The 23,108-nt window shown below is 43.6% G+C and overlaps 1 protein-coding gene across 1 annotated transcript; it reads right to left on the reverse strand.

The window, feature by feature from the left end:
* Window positions 1-1,205: 1,205 nt before the first annotated feature.
* On the reverse strand, window positions 1,206-21,920 carry SAXO1 (stabilizer of axonemal microtubules 1). The gene is made up of 3 exons (XM_046663816.1): window positions 21,748-21,920; window positions 13,071-13,273; window positions 1,206-2,209 (listed from the first exon to the last, which is right to left on the reverse strand). Exons 1-3 carry the CDS (start codon window positions 21,768-21,770, stop codon window positions 1,206-1,208), a joined length of 1,230 nt encoding a protein of 409 aa, XP_046519772.1. The 5' UTR covers window positions 21,771-21,920.
* Window positions 21,921-23,108: the final 1,188 nt, after the last annotated feature.

A 23,108-nucleotide genomic window follows, 5' to 3' on the forward strand; every position in this document is an offset into this window, starting at 1 on the left:
CAGACTTGAACCAAAATTTCCTTTCCCCTCCACGCTGTTCTCAAGTTCTGAGACCATGGAGTATACAGTAGGGTTCTGTGGACTCGAAAGAGGTGGGTGTCCCCCCATTTGAGGCTCACCCAGACCACGAACCCATCAGACCCTGCTGTCGGCCCTCTTGAACAAAGTCCTTCCTCGATTCTTTCCAATCTAAAAAAACTCTCCAAATTACATAGCCTTAGTACCAAACCTTAGATGCAAAAGAGAAACTTCCATTCCTTTCTCCAGGGCAGGATCCAGCTCACCACCACGTCAAGCTTTGTCACAGGTCTGGTCACAGTTATCACTTTAGGACAAGCAGGTCCAGCCTTCCCAGGAACCAGCCCAGCATGAGGCCATTTTTTCCAGGCTCTGAGCATTTAGAATAACTCACAGCCCTGGGGCCAGCTGCCAACTGCCTGGTTGCCAAGGGTCCCTTTTCCCCTTCCTCTCCCTGGAATCAGAACTTGCACTGGTTTGGGGATGGGAGAGGTCTGGCAGGTGCATGCTCCCCTGGGACTGCCAAAGGACCTCTTCCTCCCATCTCCCATGACTAGACCCACACCCCATCGGACAGCATTGTTCTTGCTGGTATGTCACCATGTGAAGAGATAGAAAGATGCCCTGTGAAGCAGCCCTGGGCAGAGAACCCAAAACAAGACTCCAGACTGGATCCAAGGCACCCCAACCAGTATTGAGATGCAAAGGGGGCTTTAGTCTGGAATCTCCCCAAAGGTCCCAAGGAACATAGCCTGTCTTCCGCATAAACAGCACACAGGGGTGAACACACAGACCTGCAGATTCAATCCCCCCAAAATAAAGTTCATTCTTTGGTACTTCATATTTGGCAAGGGTTAATCATAAGGTCAATTCATACAATGCTTAAATTAGTAAACTACATCTGGATCGGAGAAAAGCTCATAGAGACCAGCTTTGATCCCATGAGCACAAGGTAAGGGACCAAAGAGGGGAGACAGCAGAGGAAGAGTTAAGAGGAGAAATTAGCCAGCCAGTGATTAAATGTTATTTTCCTTGAGTCAAGTGATTCTCATTTTATTCGTGTCCTGGAAATGATGACGAAGATTTTTTTTTTTTCATTTTGGGGAATTCTTTTTTTGTCCAATGAATAACTCAATCATCTGCTTTTAAAAGTGTTGTGCAATTTCTAAATAACAACTCTTAAAAAATCAGGCTGACACTGCCAACTCCTGCTGGTTGGGGTTTTCCGAATCACCTACAGAAAGACTGCTGCTGTGCCGAGAGCCTGTCTGGGAAACTGGCCTGTATATCCTGTGCCCCAAAGCATCCATTTCCTCAAACGTGTAGCCAGGGGGCTCAGGGTATGAAGCCAGGCACCTGCCCATTTCCTTAGGAGTAAAGCTGACTGTGTACGTGGTCTGGCCCTCCACGGGGATATTTGCTCGAGGGCCAGACCAGGGGGGCTTACAGCTTTTGGTATTGATGGGTGGGTGGGGCACATAATGGGCCCGTGTGGTGGTCAGGCAGTCCAAGGGTTCTGTAGGAAAGTTCAGCTGCGGAATGGGCTTGACTGGCTCTGTGCGCTTGCTGGCCCACTGCTTGTAGTCATCCTTGGTGGTGGTGGAGCTTTCGAAGCGGCCACCCTTCTTGACCGAGAGCACTGGTCGGCAGGACTGGGCTGGGGCACCCTTAGCGTATGTGTAATGGGACTGCACTGTTGTCAGAAGGTCCATCTTTTCTTCGGGAGGGACATAGGTGATAGGAGCTTTGGAGAACACCTGGGGTGTTGGCCAAGCTTGGTACTTATCTCGAAACTCCGTGGTGTTAGAGAAAGGCGTGTCTAGAGCACAGGGCCTGGCTGGAGGTTTCAAGCTCTTGGCTGGCTCCCCTATAAGGCCCCGGTAGGCCTCTTTGTGGGTGGTGAGGCTTTCAAAGGGGATTTCACAGGGTCTGAACTTCTCCGCCTCATACACAAAGCGCTTCTCCACAGGGTGGGCCACATAGCTCATTTTGTAGTTAGTCAGATCCTCCAGGGGGATGTTACAGAGCTTAGGCACAACCGGAGGCTTACAGCTTGTGGTGTTCACTAGGCCCTTTATAGAGTAGTCATCCTGATGTGTTGTTCTACTATCAAACTTAGTTGACGCTGGCCGGTAGCTGTTGTCTGGACGAAGTAGCTCTCGTCTTGGTTGGTTCCAGGGTAAATAATCAGCTGAAAATAAAACAGAAGTGGTAATTACTCATAAATCAAGCCAATCAACCTGCATGTATTCCAAGGGGTCCCAAAGCCACAAGCCAGTCTCCAGTGAGATGTTCCTGGAGACAAAGGAAAAACAGAGTGGATCCCGGCCACCACCTCAACCAAGGGCTTGATGTTTCAACTTTATGTTATTTGTGGGTTACTGTGCAGAAGAGACACATTTACAGGAGTCTCATCACACCCATAATGCTGCATGCAGGGATTTTAGAGGGCCCACAGCCATGGGAGGATCCAGGGAATTAATTCCAGCAGAGGAGTCTGGCTTACCCTGGTCCGAAACAGTTCTGTTCCTCTATGGGGAAGGAGCCTCCTCTGAATCAGCACAGAGTGACTGGGAACACGCATGTGGGGTAGTGAGACAGGGGATTCACAGCCCACCACTGCTGGGCCAGCAGCAGGACCAACCAGGACTCCCTGGTCATCCGTGGAGTGACTGCCACAATGTCCCTAGAGCTCACACATCTGATTCACATAAACCAAATATGGCATCCTGAGGAATAAGGGCATTGTGTTGGCTGGTGAGAGAATAACAGTAGCCACCACTTGTAAAGAGCTTATTATGTTACAGGCAGTGTTCTAAAGGCTTTCTATATTAACTCTTAATCTTCAGACAGGCCTAATAAGGTGGGTACTATCGATATGCCCATTTTACAGATGGAGAAACAGAGGTACAGAAAATTTCAGAAACTTGCCCAAAGTCACTTGGCTAGAAGTAGAAAATCATGGATGCAAATCCAGATCCAGAACCCATGGTCCGACCCACTCCATTATCTGGTTCTGACAATTAAGGAACACTGACTATGGTGTCAGCCAATTGTGCTCAGGGCTTTCCATACAGACCTTATTTCATCTTCATAATAACCCTCTGTAATGGGTATGATGGTCTCCATTTTACAGATTTCCAAAAGCAAGGCTCAGAGAGGCTAAGAAACTTGCCCAAAAGTCACATGGCTAGGGAGATAAGAGTTGGAATTTAAACCACATAGTTGACCCAAAGCTGTGCTCCCATATCACAGGAGTACTATATTTCTAGATAGAATGAAGGCTAAACAAAAGACTAGTGACAAATAATCAGAAAAGATTTTCAGGAAGAAGAGAATTTCAGAATGTGTGAAAAATGAAACGGCTTGGCCAGCTATATCTAGGAGATGGTTGTCTCAAGAGGAAGCTACACTGTGGGACAGGAATGGCCAAGACAACGGGAGGCCTGCACCCAAAGGAAATCTGCCCTAGAGATGGCACCCAGGCATCTTGAGGAGATGTCCTCAGACAGCACTGCTGGGGCTTTCTGAGTAACTTCACCACACAAATCCTCAGAGCAGCTTAGAACCCAGAAATCCAGGTAAGAAAAACGGTGCCATTCAACCACCTCGACACTGCTGCCATTCTGCTCATAACACTTGGCTCACATCCAAGTCCTACATCGTCCCCATTGCGCCCATCGATTACCAAATCTAAAGTAGCCAATATGGAACCCTAGTGAACCCTCTGAAACCACAGGGAATTCTCTTACTTACAGCTTTATAAAGGGTTAGAACCAAAGCAGCTTCCCAGGAACCTTGGGTGTATATAGCCAATGCCAGTGGAGTCCGTGGGCACACTTCCTTAGACAGCTTTGTTGCGGTATGAACTGTATAACATAAATGCACCATCTTACACACACAACGCCATAACTGTTACAGAGCTATGCAACCATCACGAGAATCCAGTAACAGAACATTTTCATCACTCCAAAAATATCAAGCAAGCCCATCTGCAGTCAATCTTAATTCCCATCCTCAGGCATTAATGCCCTTTCTGAACATTTCACATAAACAGAATTGCACAATATGTAGTGTTTTGCATTTGGCTCCTTTCACTTTGCAGAATGTAACTGAGGTTCATGCCTGTTGCAGCACCCATCACTAGTCCACTCCTTTTTATTGTTGCATAATACTACAGTACATGGCTATACCAAATTGTGTTTATCCAGTCATCAATTGATGGACATTTGAGTTGTTTCCACTTCTTGGCTATTATGAAATTTTCTGCTATGAACATTCACGGACAAATCTTTGTGTGGATATACGTTTTCATTTCTCTTAGGTAGACATCAAGAAGCAGAACTGCTACATTATATGGCAAACCTATGTTTAACTTTTTAAGGTACTGCAAACCTTTCCAAAGTAGATGTGCCATCGTACATTCCCACTAGCAATGTATGAAGGTTCTCATTTCTCCACATCCTCACCAATACTTATTATCTTTTTAATTATAGACATTCCAGCGGGTGTTTAGTGGTATCTCCTTGTAGTTTAGTTTGCATTTCCCTGATGACTAATGACATTGAGTATCTCTGCATGTGCTTATCAGGCATTCATATGTTTTTTTCGGTAAAATGCCTATTCAAAATCTTTTGCCCATTTTTAGGGGGCTTTTGTTGTTGTTGTTGTTAGGCATCCTGGTGCCTTCCCACCAAGAGGCACTGTGCACGCACCCTGGCCTCTGGCCTCACGGGTCTCCCTCTCTGCTGGGAGAACATAATCATGTTTAGCAGCACCTAACATCGACTGAGCGTTTACTATGACCCACACACTTCCCCAAGGGCTCTCCGCGTTGTTTGGTAAGGAAGATTGGCCCTGAGCTAACTTCTGTTGACAATCTTCCTCTTTTTGCTTGAGGAAGATTGTCATTGAGCTAACATCTGTTCCAATCTTCCTCTATTTTGTATGTGGGACACCACCACAGCATGGCTTGATGAGCGGTGTGTAGGTCTGCCCCTGGGATCTGAAACCGTGAACCCCAGGGCACAAACTTAACCACCGTGCCACTGGGCTGACCCCCCTCATTTTTCAATCAAGCTGTTTGTCTTATTATTGAGTTATGAGTTATTTATATATTTTGGATACAAGTTCTCTATCACTTTATCTTTTCATTTTCTTACTAGTGTCTTTTGAAGCACACAGAGATTTTGAATTTTTATAAAGTCCAAATTTTTTCCTATGTCTTAGTCTAAAAGATTTATAGTTTTAACTCTCACATTTATGTCTCTGATCCTTTTTGAGTATGGTGTGAGGTAAAGGTCTAAGTTCATCTTTTTGCATGTGGATATCAAATTGTCCCAGCACCATTTATCAAAATGACAATTTTTTAGCTTTTCTGGTTTATTTGAATTTCATATGAAAAATTTAGGATCAACTTGCCAATTTCCGCAAAAAAAAACAAAAAAAAAAGCCTGCTGGGATTTTGATAGGAATAGCATTGAATCTATAGATCAACTTGGGGGGACCTCCATCTTGAGTATATTGAATCTTCCAATCCATGAACATGGACTGCCTCACCATCTGTTAGATATTATTTCATTTGTAATCAGCACTGTTTTATCATTTCTAGTGTACAAGTTCTACATTTCTTTTTAAAAATTTATCCCAAATATTTTATTCATTTTGAGGCTATTATGAAGAGAGCTGTTTTCTTAATTTCATTTTCAGATAATGCTAATATGTAGAAATAAAATTTGTCTATATTGCTCTTCAATAGTGATGTCTTTCCACATTCATATATTAGTTCTAGTAGGTTTTTATGGATTCCTTAGGATTATCTGCACACAGGATTATGTCGTCTGAGAATAAAGACAGTTGTACTTCTTTTCTAATCTAGATTACTTCTTCTTTTCTAATCTAATCTATTTAATTGTTTGTTTTTCTTGCATTATTGCATTGGCTAGAATAGCCAGTACAATGTTGAATGGAAGTGATGAGAGCTGACATCCTAGCCTTCTTCCCAATCTTAGGAGGAAAGCATAGAGTCTTCCTGCATTAAGTATGATGTTAGCTATAGGGTGTTTTGTGGATGCCCTTTTGCAGACTGAGGATATCTTCTTCTATTCCTAGCTTTTTGAGAGCTTTTATGGGTATCAGAGCTTGTCAAATGTGTTCTCTGTGTCTATCAATCATGGAGTTTTGTCTTTTACTTTATTAATGTGGTACATTACATTAACTGACTTACTGATGTTAAACTAACCTTTCATTCCTGGTATAAACCCCACAGCTTTATAATTACTGGTTCTGTAACTGTCTTTTCAATTAATCAAGAGAAAAGTATACATTTACCTACATAATTACCTTTACCAGTGCTCTTTATTTGTTTGCGTAGATTTGTGTTACCCTTTGGTATTATTTCCTTTCAGCCTGAAGGACTCCCTTCAGTATTTCTTGTAAGGCAAGTCAGCCAAATACAAATTCACCCAGACTTTGTTTATCTGGGAATGTCTTTATTTTCCCATCATTTTTGAAGCATAATCTTTTACTAGTTATAGAATTCTTGGTTGACAATTTTTTTCCTTTCAGTACTTGAAATATGTCATCCCACTGCCTTCAGTCCTCCATTGTTTCTGATGAGAACTTAGTTGTTATTGCCGTTTCCCTGTATGTGTTGAAGTGTTTCTCTTCTGCTTCTTTCCAAATCTTTGGCTTTGGCTTTCAACAGTTTGACTATTATTTGACCAGGTGTGGATCTCTTTGTATTTATTCTATTTGGATTGTGCTTCTTGGATGTGTAGATTGATATTTTTCAGGAAATTTAGGGAGTTTCAGCAATTAAACGTTTTTTCTGCCCCTTTATTCTCTTTCTGGGGCTCCCATTATAAGTCTGTTAGTATGCTAAATGGTCTTTCCCAAGTTTCTCAGTTTCTGTACAATTCTCTTAATTTTTTCCTGTTCTTCAGAATGGATAAGCTCTATTGATCTACCTCCATCTCCACTGAGTCTTCTGTCAACTGCTATTAAGCCCCTGTAATGAATTTATTTTGATTATTGTCCTTTCAACTTCAGAATTTTCATTTGATTCTTTTTTATGATTTCCCTTTATTGGTATTCTCTATTTGATAGACAATTGTTGTCATACTTTCCTTTATTTCTTTAAACATAGTTCCCTGTTGTTCTTTGAACATATTTATAATAGCTACTTTGAAGTATTTGTCTGCCAGGTCTAACATCTGGGCCTCCAGAGATAGTTTCCATTAACTGCTTTTTTTCCTATCCATGGATCACACTTCCTTGTTTCCTTCCATGCCTCATAATTTTTTGTTACAAACTCAACACTCAGATAATATGCCAAGTAACTCTGGATTCTGATCTCCCACCGGGAGTTGTTTTTGCTATTTAGTGACTTGCCTGCACTAATTCTATATAGTCTTATCTCCTCTGTGGTGTGTGGCCACTGATGTTTTTGCTCAGCTTTTTCTTTTTTTAATTGTTTTTATTTTTAAGCCTAGATTCCTAAGAGTCACCCCATATCAGCATAGTTTATTAATCAGCCAATAATCAGAAGTTATGCTTAAGCACCTTAAGCCACTAAGGCTTTCGCCCTTTGCTAATGGATCTGTGTGTGGGTTGGAGAACATAATCAAAGATCAGGCAGTTTACAAGTCTTCCCTAGCTTTTATTTTATGCTGGGCTGTCTCATGTCTCCTTTGCACATACACTAGGACCATATTCAGCCAGGGAAGATAAGTAGATATCTAGGCCCCATCTCTGCTTCTCTTGAGCCTGTACACTGCCGTGCCCACATGCAGTCTTCCAGACACCAGGAATGTGCATGAGCTTATTAAGGCCCACTGTGTCTGTCTCATTCTCTGGATCTCCTTGTTAAATTTCTAGCTGGTCTGTTGCTTGCCCCAACAATTACTGCAACCTCAGACTAACTGCAGAAGTTGTCTTCCCTGATTTTTTGCCATTGAGATCACTATTGTTTTTATTGAAACCCCTGGGTATGCAAGTTACTCCAAACCAAGTTAACCCCCACCGGTAGCAGAGCTGCTCGCTTACACAGCCTAGCCTGTCCAGGCAGAATAACCACACAGATTGGGGTGGGGAAGTGGGGAGATGGAAGCAGCCCTAGAATAAAACACCATAGACTCCCACTGTCCATAACCAAGGGTTAGTAGTTTTTCTTGAATAAATGCTTCGTAGTTTGTGTAGACCTTTCATTGATTTCCAGAGCCCCAAAATGGCTGATTTTTTACTATTTTGTCCAGTTTTATTGTTGCTTTTTGGGAAGAGGATCTGCCAACCTCCTCACTTCACCACTCTAGAAGTCCTGACATCCCCACCCCCAGGCACACTCTTAAGCTTATTTTAGGCTAATAGTACTACCAAGTATTTATTTTAAATTGGCTTCATTTTAATTGAAAACCTAATCTTTCTCCAAGAACCATTAATGGCTCTATCAGCATCTTGAAAGCATTAGGGGGCCTTAGAGGGAACCATCTTGCTCAATATAAACCACATGTTTCCGCCTTAGACTTCAGGCCTCACTGAAATGGGAGCATCTACCTGTAGATGCCTACATACTGCCTCAAGGTGCACAGGGGTAGGTAGGACAGGGCTCTTCTGGCCCTCTTCTGTGATGGATGAAGTGTTAAGAAAACAGGTTCCCAAGCTGAAAGTTGCCTCATGTGATTTCTGATACCCAACAATACAGTTGAAACCACATTATTATCCAACCTCCTAACTTCTTCCACCCAGCACATGTTACAAAAACCTCCACAGGACCCTGAAAACCTCAGAATTCCACATGACAAACTATTCACATGCCTGAAAAGCCATCAGTAAAAGCCCTTGAGGGCCAAGGTGACATGTGGGTAATTGGCAAGAACCTCTTTAAAAGGGATTCCATTCAATAATGTGTCTCAAAAAAAACTCTGCTAAACCTAAAGCTGAGCATCAAGTAATTACACTCTCAATCTTTCCAATTGCACAGTGTTTTGAAAATGTCAAAATTACAACCAAATGCTGCTGGAGCATATTTTACTGGTGGTTTTCTGGACCCTAGTAAAGGTGCTGGCCATGAGAGTAGAAAGGGAAAAGTCTGCATATTTTTCCTGTGGAACCATGGTAAGCAGAGCATATAGACATAATATAGATGGCACCCATTGAAATACACATATTTAATGACCTCAGTCTTTGGTTTCTTTTTTTTCCTTTGGAAGGAGAATCAATGTATGGCCATAAAACCATATAGATTGCTATGGGAAAGACTTACTAAAGTAGTAAATTTCCACAAGAGACAAAAAAAGTCATCAAAAGAGTGATACACCCAGAGATAAGGCAAGGGTGTGGCCCCTCACACATCCAGGAGGTTGTGCAGGACTGACCCAAGGCCGGAGTAAACGTCCTGGGTCTTCCCCAGCTTCACTCCTGTGCTTGGCCAGGCCCCACAGACAAATAGGCTGGTTGGGAATTTGTGTAAATCTAATGCCAAACTGTGTCACCTGGAGCCCTTGTAAACAATGGCCCAGAACTATTCATTCATTTACTCCCCCACTAAACACATCTTTGTTGTGCCATCCCCTGTGCTAAGTGCTGGGAATATATGTTTGGCACTCAAGGCCCAGTTTTGGAAGCCATTATATCATAGGAAAGTAATAGAACAAATAAACCATTTAAATTAAAAGACTATGAAAGTATTATTCCAAAAAACTATTAAGACACATAGATTTGACCAATAGGTCCCAGTTTGCAACCTAACTATGAACATGTTTTCCTTTGGCTACATAATGATTTGTTTGTTTTTAAAATCTGAATTTCAGAAGAGAACTATGAAATTCAACTTCAAGGACATATGTAGTTGTACAATGTACATATGTAGGTGACTCCAAGAACAAAACCAAGATGTCTAAGCATGCCTGGTTCTGAACAGCCCTGTTGATATTTGACTAGTATTTGTTCATTAATTCTGTGTAAATAGATAAAGCAGTTAACAGATGCCAAAAGTTTAAGAAAAATGAAGGAGAAGAAAACAGGGTTTTTCTCAGTTTTAACTTTCTCAGTAGGGAAAAGCCAGACATGATTCAGTTTTAGCGGTGGAATACTGTTGCCTGGTTTGCAGAGGGCAGTAAGATGTAACTGTTTGAAGAAGGGGAAGAAAATGGGAGAGCTAGAGGTGGGAGAGATTAAAGCGTAAGTATTGGGTTGGGTTTTTTCTATGTGTTTATGTTGAGGAGTGAGTATTTTGTGGGGAGGTGTAGGGAGGCCTCCTCTTTCAGTAACACCACTGGGCCGCTCCATCCTTGCCAACCCCAAGGTAAGCAAGGAGCCTCTCTCACTCTCAGACCTCTCCTTGCACCTAGGGCAAGGTGGGGAGGGGGAACTAAGCTGAGGAACCGGTGCTCTGAAGAGCCTCTAACTAAGGCAGGATTCTCAAATCCAGGGGCCCACAGGGAGGGTGTGCAGCAAAGGCGAGTTTGTAGCTAAATGTGCCCTACCAGAGTCCCTGCTCCCTCCCCTTGCAGAAGTAATGGCTCTCTCCAGCTTTGTTCCTCCTTCTTGCCTGCTTAGTGCCCACTTTTTGTCTTCCTGTAAACACTGGATGAAAAAGGAGAGAAATGAGCCCTGCAGACGCTCAAGTATGGCCCGGCCATGGGCCTGGTTATACTGACTCCTCTGTGAAGCATCTACTGTGGTGCCCACCTTGTCAAGGGTAACTGGCAAAGAAAAAGACAGATCCTTGCCCTCTTAGAGCTTACAGTCTGGCCAAGGAGACAAATGTTAAACAAAATTACACAGTGAATTATAAAACCAGGGAGGACAAGGCACACTTAGAGCCTCTATCAGGGTGTGTGTAGTCCGGCACGGGGGAGGCTCTGGGAAGGCCTCTAAGGGTGTGATGTCTGCTGCTCACTGGAGGGAGAGCTAGACAAGGGAAGGGAGGAGGGCTCCATAAAGAGGGAACAGCATGTGTAAAATGCCCTAAGATAGAAAAGAAACAGAGGAAAGGAACTGAAAGACAGTCCTGTGGCCGGAGCATAGAGGCTCAGGGAGGAGGAGCCAGAATCTGGAAGGTGTCAAAGGAGTTGGTAAAGGTTTGGGATTTTATCCTAAGAACCATAATAATTATCTGTGGAGTTTTAAGCAGAGTAGAGGTCATATCCAATTATTTTTCTTTTTTTTGCTAAAAAGATTCATTCTGTGCTGACATCTCTGCCAATCTTCTTCTATTTTTTATGGGGGTCACCGCCATAGCATGGCCGCTGACAAGTGGTGTAGGTCTGTACCCAGGAACCAAACCCAGGCCACCAAAGCAGAATACACCAGACTTAACCACGAGGCAACACGGTCGGGCCCCAACTGTCATTTTTAAAAGACCTCCCTGGTGCCTTTCTATGGAAAATGGATAAGAATTGACAAGATTAGAGACATGCTCAGGTGTGTGCCCAGGTGTGGACATGAAGAAGGCAAGATTAGGGCTTTGCTAGGAGGAAGAAACAAAAGGACAGAAGAGAAAGGGGGTAAAAGATGCACCGGAATGACATTACATGGAATAGGCTACATGGGGTCAGGCAGAGGAGGGGCTGATGTTGAGAAGGAAGGTGAGGCATCAGTGGACTGGAGGTCCCAATGAGGCCAAGGACTGTCACGGTGGGAGTAAAGAACAGAACAAGCCGGAAGGACCAGATGTTGGTATGCATGAAAGTGAAGCCATTTTGGGGTAGGATGAAGTCCAGAATGTGGCTTGGCAGAAGGTGGCTATGAAAGAGTGGAAAAGGACAGACAACATGAAAGATAAGAAGATAAAAGGACAGAATCCAGATTGTGGGAGAGGCCGACATCAGTCTGGCCCTGAGTCCCAGTTCCTGGCAGAAGCAGAGAAGCCCAGCCACATGTAGAGTCTTCTAGAATGACAGATTCACAGCTCCTAGAAAGGCTTCAGGAAGATTCCTACATCTCCTCAAGACTCCCTACCTCCCCTCACCTAAGCATTTGGTTTGGTTAAATAAAAGCAACTATCATCACAGCCATTCAGACGTCCACGAGCATGTTACATGAACCATTTAGCATGTATTCCTAGAGCAACCATGTGTAACCATAAGCAGAAAAGTTACTGATTACAAATGTGGCCTCCATTCCCATGGTCTCAGCCTTGTAGCTTGTGCTCCACAGAGCAAGTGACTGCTACTTGGCTTGCATCACACATACAACTCCATATCCTCTCTCTCTTGCGAGACTATAAAGTCAAGGGCAGGTCATTATGCTTCCTTCCCAGTTTCTAATACCATGCCTGGAATGTAGTAGACGCTTGATAAAGAATGAATCAATCCCATTTATATGAACTTCAAAACTGGTAAAAAAACTAATTTATGTGTTAAATGTCAGCATAACTGTTCTATCCTGGGTGGGAATGGAGACCGGATGGGAGTATCAATGTTATATTTCTTGATCTTGGTGCTGTTTACATGTTTGTGCACTCAAAATTCATGGGTCTGTATAATTATGATCTGTACATCTTTGAGCATGTATGTTTCCATAATTTTTTAAATGGATGAATGAATCTATCAATCAGTAGTGGAACCTAACATAGCTTAAACCTGCAATCCTTCTCCAGTGTACGATGACAACAGCAAGCTAAGGCAGTCGTCAGCAAATAGTCTCTACAAGAGGCCAGACATTAAAGGTCTTAGCTCTTGCAGGCCATACGGTCTCTGTCACAACTTTGCTGCTGTAGCATAAAAGTAGCCACAGATAACGTGTAAAACAAACGCGTGTGGCTGTGTTCCAACAAAATGTACTTATGAACACTGAACTTTGAATTTCGTACAATTTTCATATGTTCTAAAACAGTCTTCTTTTTGATCTTTTTTTTTAATCATTCAAAAATCTAAAAACCATTCTTAGCTATCCAACTGTACAAAAACAGGCTGCAGGCCAAACTCGGTCTAGAGGACGTGGTTTGCACACCCTCCGCACTAGGGGGTGTGCATAGAAAACGCATCTCTTGGCCAGCACATAGGTTCAGCCTATCCTTCCCCCAACCTGCCCCTCCAGCACTCTCCCACCTTTATAAGTAGGCAGACACTCCATCTTGTCGCCACATGGATATTTACTGTCCCGAGGTTTGATGGGGTCCACTCGACAGACAGGGTATGGGTTGTAATCTTGTTTATACGTTGTGAGCAGATCCATATTCTCCTCACTTGGGACGAACTGGTCAGGATGGTGGACCTTCACTGGTAACACTTTGTGAGGCCCAAAATCTCTCCTGTAAAGGAAATAAGCATATGGCATTGAAGCCCTGGCTCAGAACAAGCCTCATGGTTTCCATTCAACCCAATTCTACAAATGTTTGCTCAGAAGTCATCTTCTAACTCTATCCTAACTGCTCTTCCTCCTCTGTTTCTCACTTTCGAGAAACACACCACCATTCCCTTCTCACCCAAGTCAGACACCTCGATCCGCTTCTCACAGCTCCAGAGGATCATTCACCAAGGGCAGGCCTCTCCACATCACTGGTTTGTCTTTCCCTCTTGGTTCAGACCCTGACCATTTCTTACTTGGATCGTGCGACAACTTACCACCTGGGCTTCTTGCTTCATTCCCACCACTTCTACTTCAACCCCCATAGTGTGGTCAGAATAAACTCTCTAAAATGAAAATTACATCATTTCACTCCCCAGCTTAAATTCTTCCAGATAAAGCCCAACTTTCTAGCATGGTCCTCAAGCTTTCCTGAACCTGCCTCTGCCTTATTCCCCAACCACATCTCCCACCTCTCTCCCTGGCCCATTTTCCACTCTAACCACACTGGACCACTGAGGAGGCCCCTCACCTGTGCCTGCTTTCTCCATCTTCCTTCACCCCAACCCCGTCACTGTGGAGCTTTTATTTTCTAGGTACCACCACCTCCTTCTCTGTGTCCCCAATAGCTTCTGCTAATATTTATCTCCTTCCTCTACTTGATCTTACAGAAAACCCAGAAGGGAAGAAAAGTGCAATAAATGGAGATCATGAAGCTTTCATTTCTTAGCTATCTGGCATCACCACGCCTACTATTTCAGGGCATATGAAAACGATGGGATGGAAAAAGAATGATGGTCTTTACTAAAGAAGAAGCACTCCCTTCCCAAAGCATCTCCCAGTTATAAAAAGGCCAAGATGCTAACTACACCACCACCAGGAATCACACTGGCCACACCAGGGCTCAGCTTGGGTGTGCACTGCTCACCAGGGCAGTGTCAGCTTCCCATGGCTCAAGGCAAACTCTCTTAAGCAAACATTCCCCCCCACGCCCACCCCAGGGCTTCTGCTTTATACAGCAGCCTGTTTTTTGCCTGGAACCCATTTATCCAACTGGACAGGGGAAGGTAGATTTTCCCCGACGGTGCTTGCCAAAACAGCCTCAGCAAGGGGAGGGGAAGGTTTCCGGACAGGAAAACATCAGGCCTAAACACCAATAAAACCTACTTTCCGGTCGAGATCTGGAGCAGCATTACTGAGCCATGCTTGACTAGCAAAGGTAACACGCTCCACTGTAACCTGTCTTGCATGAGTTATACACATGGTTGTCAATAAACCTAAACCAGGGCCTGAAAATGCTTGGCGGGATGGGAGAGGGAGTTAGGAAGCACGAGAATTAGTCTCTCCAGGGCTCTAAGGGGGAAATGGGAGAAGCTTCAGTTGAACTCCCAGTAACACCCTCTGGGTAGATTTAAAAATACATCTCAGCAGTGGTTACAGGGCCTTCAGCCTGGCTCCCTTCCCAGGGGCCCACGTTGACAAACAGCAAGAGGAAGCTCAGCGACCCACGGCATCTGGAAGCTGACTATATGAATCGGCGCTTATGGAGGGAATAGGCCAAACAACAACCCAGGGGTCATCTCCACACTTCTACTCCACCTAGTGTGTAGGTACCTCATGCCAGAGTCTGTCCAATACTGAACCAAGTGTGGCAGGGAGCAGGGCGCGTGAGGCCCTCAGCCAGCCACAGAGACAAATGGAAATACTCAGAAAACCCTGTCTGAAAACTGGTTGACTGCAAAGTGGCTTTTACCAGAAAGTTTGTGTTCTCAGGGGAGGGGTCCCAAGGGGAAGTGAGCTCTCCTAACTCCCAAAAATGGTGGAGTGCAGTTTAGAGGCAGCCTGAGACCACACAGCTCCATATAAACCCATGTTCATTGATGGCTACCCAAAATTCAGCCCGCTGCACTTTCAACCGAGAATCAGGAGATATCAAGGGCAAGCAGTAAGGAATAAAGCTGAAGCCAAGCTGCCCCATGGACCCTCCCAACACCAGACAGCCAGGAGTGCTTTCAAGCCACAGGGCCTGCCATACTCTGGGACCCTACACATAGGCCATGACATCCTCTTCTGCCATTAACTTCTACTGTTCCCCTCACACATGTATGAGAACCTTCCTATGAGGGCTGCCAAGCTCTCTGGCAACTAAAGTGTGCCCAATGCCCCTACCTCCTGCTGTTCCTACAGGAAAAGAGCAGATAAATGCCCACAACCAGACTCATCCATTCATGGACTATCCTGAAGTCGGTTTCTCAAAGACAAAAGCAGATGTAGCAAAATCTTTGCTCATCATGTGTAGGGAACAAAATCGTTAACTGAATCTCCTTCTCCAGTACAAAATTCAAGTTCCTCTGTGAAGGCACATCTACGGCTGAATTTACTGATCAGCTACAACCAAGGAAACGATCCTGAAGGGGGGCCGGGGGTAGGGCGTACGGAATGATCCACTTCTGAAGAGAGGAAACGTTTTCAGTTTAAAGTTTAATTCATTCATACCCCACCCAAAAATATTTACTGTGGCTTAAGAGTGAGTTTAATCAGAATTTACGAGTCTCCTCATTATGTTTTTATGTTGAGAACATTCACTGAAACCTATCGTTAACCACAGCATAACTGCCTGTCCCCAATCTCACATAATCTTACAGCCGTAAGTTCGCGTAAAAGAAAAGTATTTTATTCTTCCCAGAAATTGCTCAAATTTAGTAGCCTTTTTTTTTAAAGAACACTCTCCTCTCTTCCTGTAGTACATTTCCTAGTCCCTGTGCCCATTGTGACTATGAACCAAGAAAAAAACGGATCAAAGAAGTTTCTTTTTTAGATGCGTAACCATAAAAGTTAGATTGTGTGGAAGGCCAAGAGTTAAGCTCCGAGTTAAGTAAAGGTTCAAGTGGCCCTGCTGGGAAAGTCATAATAACTTGACTTCCAATCATTAGGCAAAGCCAAGGAGAGGTGTTTGACAAGAGTCTGACAAAAGGAAAGAAGAAATAACATAACAGCCCACAGGGTCGTGAGCCTGGAAGTGGGAAAAGGAGATTTTCACTGCAATAGAGGAGCCACACAATACTTTTTGTTAACCTATTTTTAATGTTTATATAAGCAAACTTCAGAATTTGTTAGTGTGACCATATAGTCAACCATAATACGTGGAATCCTTTTTAAGAAGAGTTCCTCCTCTTGCCCAAAGCCAATCTCTTCACCTCTGCCAGAAATCCCCTCCCTCTTTCCAGGAACCTCGTCTATGGGCCATCTCCTAGTCTGTGGTTTAACCTCTTCCTCCTGCTGGCTCCTTTTTGTCAGTATTTAATCATGCACCAGTCCTTCCCATCTTTAAAGGAAAGAGACAAACCATCAAACAACTCTCGCTGGTGTCCTCTCCCCTCCACTCCTCTCTCCTCCCCTTCTCTCTTCTGGAAAGGGTTGTATAGAGGTGCAGACTTGCCTTCCTCACTCCCCACTCAGGCTCCACCCATCAAATCGGATTCCACTCACTCATTGCTCTAGCCAAGGCTGGCAAAGTACCACCTTGTTTACAAATCCAATCATTGCTCCTCAGGCCTTTATCCCCCTGTACCATCTTCACAGCATCCATCCTCTCACTCATTTTTTTAAGACGCTCTCCTCTTGACTTCTGTGACACTCCTCATGATTTGTCCTCTTAGTCTCCTCTGTGGGGTTTTGCTCTTTGTCAATTGATTTGATTTCCTTACTTCCTCACATAATTCTAAAATCTCCCCAGGTTAAAAGGCACCCTCTAGGGGCTGGCCCCGTGGCCGAGTGGTTAAGTTTGCGCGCTCCGCTGCAGGCGGTCCAGTGTTTCGTTGGTTCGAATCCTGGGCGCGGACATGGCACTGCTCATCAGACCACGCTGAGGCAGCGTCCCACATGCCACAACTAGGACCCACAACAAAGAATATACAACTATGTACCGGCGGGCTTTGGGGAGAAAAAGCAAAAAATAAAATCTTTAAAAAAAAAAAAATAAAAGGCACCCTCTAAGGAAACCATTGTGTCATCACAGGCAGGTTGGGAAGCCCAGCCCAGCACACTGAGAAAGATCCCTAGGCAGATTCACAGGACTTGATTCGTGCCCCTGATCCTCATAAGAACACACTGAGCCCTCTTTATCTTCACTGTGACAGACCAGGATTCAAGTTACAAGCACCTATCTCCTCCTTTACTTTCTCATCTCCTCAACTCCCACCAAAGCTGAGGCTAACAGCTGTCGCTACTTCATATAAACTCTGGACAAAATATAAAGAACTGCCAGTGAGCGCTAAAGAGCAACCAAGATAGACAGATTCTGGAGCAGAGCCAACAGGTGGAAGAAGGGAACGATACTGGGTGACTCTGTAAGTTTCCATTTTTTTCTAAGCTCCCAGTCTGAAGGCAGGCTCCAGTCTGTGCCACACAGACAGCTTAAATGTGAATAGAAAACTTTCCAACCTTTGACTGAAGAACCAGAGCACCAAGTCTAGGGCAGCCATAGGTGTCAGAAAGTGAGGGAGGAATCCTGGATAGGAAAGAACCAGAGACAGGAAGCCTCAGTTCTGTATATAAACTGGGCACAAATCTCTGGCTGACCTCACCTGCATGGGGCAGACTTCAAGCAACTATGCTAAAGATAAAGAACTGGATTGAAATTTGAGGTGACCCCCAAGACAGAGTTTGCATTTGAATCCAATGAAGTTACCTCCTATCTGCTTGGGGGGAAAAAACACTCTTTAGAAGAATGCAAGAATGTCCAGGGTCTCTCCAGCACAACATCAACAATGTACAGGATCAATCCAAAACTACTTGATGTACACACAGGAAAATGTGACCCATTCTCAAGAAAAAAAGATGATCATGAAGACCACCCCAAGCAGACCTAGATGTTGAAATTAGCAAAGATTTTAAAACAGCTATTTTAACTATGTTCAATTACCAAAGGCAAAGTAAGGTTATAATTAATTAAAAGATAAGAAGTTACAGAAGAGAAATAGAAATTATATTTTTTAAAAAATGGAGGTTGGCCCCATGGTCAAGTGGTTAATTTCATCCACTCCACTTCGGCGGCCCAGGGTTTCACCAGTTCGGATCCTGGGCACAGACACAGCACTGCTCATCAGGCCATGCTGAGGCAGCATCCCACATAGCACAATCAGAAGGACCTGCAACTAGAATATATAACTATGTACTAGGGGGCTTTGGGGAGAAGGAGAAGAAAGGGAAAAAAAAAAAGGAGAACATTGGCAACAGATGTTAGCTCAGGTGCCAATCTTTTAAAAAAATAAAAAATAATAAATAAAATTAAAAATGTAAATTCTAAAACTGAAAAATACAATACCTAAAATAACACATTCACTGGATGAGTTTACCAACAGAATGGAGATGAAGAAGGAAAGACTCAGTGAACTTGAAGATAGATGAATAGAAACTGTCTAATCTGAAGAACAGAGAGAAAAAACACTGGAGGAGAGAAATCAACAGAGCCTCAGAGACAGAAAAAAATACTTGAACAAATAGTGACCAAAATATCCCCAAATTTAGCCAAAGATGCACAACATCAAAGGCTCTGAAATTGCCCAGGCAAGTCTAGAGCTGAGACCTATTTCTGCATGTCTTAATTCTCAGGTCCCGTCTATACAGGGGCGTAAGCATATCCCCAGGGGTATGGATGAGCAGAGAAGTCAAGTATGTATGTGAACAGAAAATATGTAAAATTCAATGGGTAGGGAAAGATTCAAGCCCACTACCAACTTTCTTGCTTCTTTCCTGGCTTTAGGAGAACATTCCAAACACCTTTTCTCTTTTAGCTCTTCCCTCCCTTACTCTCTTCGGTTTACCCAGGAGTCTTGTCAACAAATGAAGAAATCTGTGCTGCCAACTCCCTGGCCCCTGCCCTTCAGCCAAACTCTGAACCCAATTCCATCTTCCCCGCTGCGCCTCCACTTCTCCCCACCCATGATCCCACTCCCTTTAGAATAAAGGTCTAACAGCATCTTGAAGACTCCCCTCTTTCTTCAGAGACTATTAACTTTGCCCATCTTTAGGGATCTAGTTAGCTAACAAAATAACGTCCCAAAATGGGGCCCAAGTGTTTCACAAGGCGACATGCCTTAGGGGAAATGAGGCATGAAGTGCAAACCTCTTATTCATTAATTGATCTCAGTTCTATCTGAATAAAGGCAAAATCTATGTGAGAGAATTACCAAGGGCTGCAAGCAACAGTTTCATACTAAGAAGGGCTGAAATCATGAGCATTCCCCTCACAGCACCTGCTGTAAATCCCCAAGATTTACAGTCAGTCAGAGTTGTACGCAGCTGTAATCATGCCTCGTGCTGGGATGATAACCTTTCCAGAAACCAGGTGTTTTTTGTGTCTGGTCTTAATCACCAAACCCAGCCAAGCCCTGGGCCACATGACTTTTCATTCAGCAGGTGGCAGCCCCACGTCCAATCTCAAAAACTATACTGGGTTAGACTTTAGATAGGGAAGTGAGTGGGACATTCTGATAATAAGGGTTCCAAGGGCAGAAGGTGACAATCCATCCAGATACAGGTGAGTGAAAACACAGGGCTGACTCATCCCTTCCCCCAGAAGTCTCCTGTGGAGCACCCAGATGATGCTTCTCTACCTTTCCTGATAGGAAATAGTTGATTGTATGTATACATATATGGACCAGAGTCTCTGCTGAGTTTATAACGTTTAGAAAAGATGGTTGGTCAAATCTTGATTTTTGCTAATTTATCTCAATAAAAGCTCACCTCAACTCCAAAAAAAAAAAAAAAAAAAAAAGGAGCCTGATAGGGACATAGTTTTGTTCTTGGTCTCTGAAAAGTAGTGCCTAGCACGGCAGGCACAGGGCTGAGAAATGATGAAACCGAGGAGCAGAGGAAGAGAAGAGATGCCCTCTGCTCATTTCCCCCTTAGTTTTCTCTCCAGGGAAGGAAAGAAAGCAGAGGAGAGAAGTATTTCTGCTTTTTTCCCTTCATGGGTAACCTTGATGCTGCCACTTTTTCTTTTTAAGGCCCTTAGGATCATTAACAACTTGTTTTAGAAATTCTTTCAGTGTCTGCATTCCTCCACTTTGGCCACATCTTGACATGAATAATATTGTTGCTCTGGCAGGACAGAGGGAACTTCTGGGTGATATGTTTATTGTAAGTGACACAAGGCAAGGATAATTTAGGACAGGTCAGAGGGGAAGTTTTTGTTTTGCAAAGCACTATCAGGAAGGGGGAGGGTGTGTGGGGTTCCATCTGGGGGTCTCAGAGCTGGGTGACGGGACAGGGCTCCTGCCCCAGAGAGAGGGTTTGCCCTCATTCTCTTAAGTTTGTGGGCAACAAATAAGGGCATCCCTCAACATCCACCCCTCACAGCATCCTTTTCTCTATTTCTAGGACAGGAAAGATATCCCTTATATAACAACATCTGAAGCTGCCCTGTAGTTTACATCTCACAAGGCTCTTGATTCCCTGGAAACTGCATGTAAAGAGATGAGGAGACCATTTTGCAGACTATTCTTCAACACTACTCTTATCCTTTTTACCAATTACGTATCTCCTATGTATACGTAATAAGCTGAGACTTTTCATTAGCATTGACCATGGTTTCTTAAAAGGAAAAGCAATGCTCAGGAATGGTCCATATCTCTTTTTGTGGTCTTTAGACTCTCAGAAATTAACAGTCTGCTTTTCTTGGTAAAATGAAGCTGAAACTTTAAAGTGCCTATTGTTTAATAAGTCGTAGGCTGAAAAGCAGGTTGCATAAAATACAATTTTTTTAATGAATCAGGACCCAGAAACATTGTGCTTAAACCAAATCATTTAAGATGATGACTTAGCATAAAATGACCCCTCAGTCCAGATAGCTCTGCAGCCCTAATCCATTGAGCCCTGTGGTTCGGTCTCTGCACAGACCTGGATCTAAAGAATCAGTACTTAGAAGTCAAGAGCAATCTTGAAAGAAATATATTCTTTGTTCATATTCTTCAAGGACATTCAAGGGGACTCCAATTCAAAATCTATACCATAATTTCAAAAAAGCTCACTCTTTCTCTCCACTACCACCATCACTACCACCACCCAAGCTGACCTGGAGCTGATGTGCCAAAGCCCAAAACTTCTTTTTCAGCAGCAGCTCCTCTCTTTCTATCCTTGCATTACTTTACTTAACCTCCAACCCTTTGTTATGTAGATCAATTCAGTCTTCCCACTCCCACCCCCAGCAAGCAAGAATCCTTTCTCTTTAAGAGGAGGTTGGAAAAAACTGAACAGGCTAATAAATGCAGAATTTTCTTTCAGAGATATAGTAAATTAACATTAAGGCATTAATAGCATATGTTGATAGTGCATGATAATGCAATACTGTGCATTATTTGACTAATACTCTACGTTAGTACTGTACATTACTCCATTAGTGCTGTACGTTCCTATATTTATACTACTTGCCCTCACCTTGATGTGGTCAGGCCTTCCATTGGAATGGACCCTTTCTGGTACTCCAACCTGGGCTTGAAGGACTCTCTGGGCAGGTAAGAGTGGTAGAGAGGGTAGTTCTCGGTGTATTCGGAGAGAAGACATGGTTTCTCTGTTTTATCGTAAATCTTGGTAGGGAGATGTGGACAGTGATGCCGCCTATAAAAGACACATGAAGTTAGGTTGCTTACCTTCTTAGGAAGAGTACATCCGGTCTGATAACGCTACCTCCTCAAAATGTGACCCAGACATAAAATCATATGAGTGCTGGCATTGAAAGTAGAAATTTAACCCTTCCTTTTCTCTACTAACCTATGTGAAATAGCCAGAATTTTTTAAAAGGTCTATAACTGCAATTGGTTAGTCATCAAAATTCCTCGTTCATAAAATTACACACAAGTGTGGCTGATGTTCAGCCACTACACATATCATACTGCTTCTTTAAATACCGAAATACTTCCACTCCATAGGAGGTAAATGGTTGTGGCCCTGAGCCCTGTGAGTGCCAACCCAGCTGCCCCTATAACCTCCCGAGACCTCCCTGTGCCTCCCAATCACTCAGCAATTAAGGGCTTGATACCTGACCTACCAGGGTGCTCCAAGGCTGTGCGAGAGTCTCTCTCTTCACTGGTTCCTGGTCAATTCGGAACCTCAGTGCACACAGAGTGGCACACACATAGCAGAACCACCTCAGTTCTGAGTGTACTAAACGCCGCCGACTTCATGAAACCACTTTCACATTGAAAATCTGGCTCATGTATTCTTTCAGGTCTCACCTCAACTGTCGCCTCCTTAGAAAGACCTCCGCTGATTATCTTATACCTAAACTACACCCCACCACCTGCTTCCCTCCCACACAGTTTCTCTCACCATTGGGCATGCCTTCCTCATCACTCATTGTGATCTGTAATTGGCGTGTTTGTTGATCGTCTGTCTCATCTATCAAGCTCAGGACCTTTTCTATCTTGCTCAGTGCTTCAGCCCTGGCACCTCACAGCCTCCCTGATGCACAGTAGCTTTTAATAAACATTTATTGAATAGATGACTGAATATATAAATGAATGATTAGATAAACTTTATGCCTCAATATGCAGGTATAGGATAGATAATAATTTGACATTATGATTTATAGTGAACTTTTCCATTTTACACGCACGATAACAAATGAACCTTATTATTCTACTTACAGCTGGACAAAGGGCAGCTGCTTGAGCTCTCAAGAACTAGGCAGTGTGTCAACTATTTGTGTGTCCACCTACAATCCTTACCAACCAGTTAGGGCATCACTAGTTTTCAGACACCAGCTCATCAACAAAACTCCTTGTTAGTGATTTCCAGCT

Source organism: Equus quagga, chromosome 6, assembly GCF_021613505.1.
Source record: "Equus quagga isolate Etosha38 chromosome 6, UCLA_HA_Equagga_1.0, whole genome shotgun sequence".
NCBI lineage: Eukaryota > Metazoa > Chordata > Mammalia > Perissodactyla > Equidae > Equus > Equus quagga.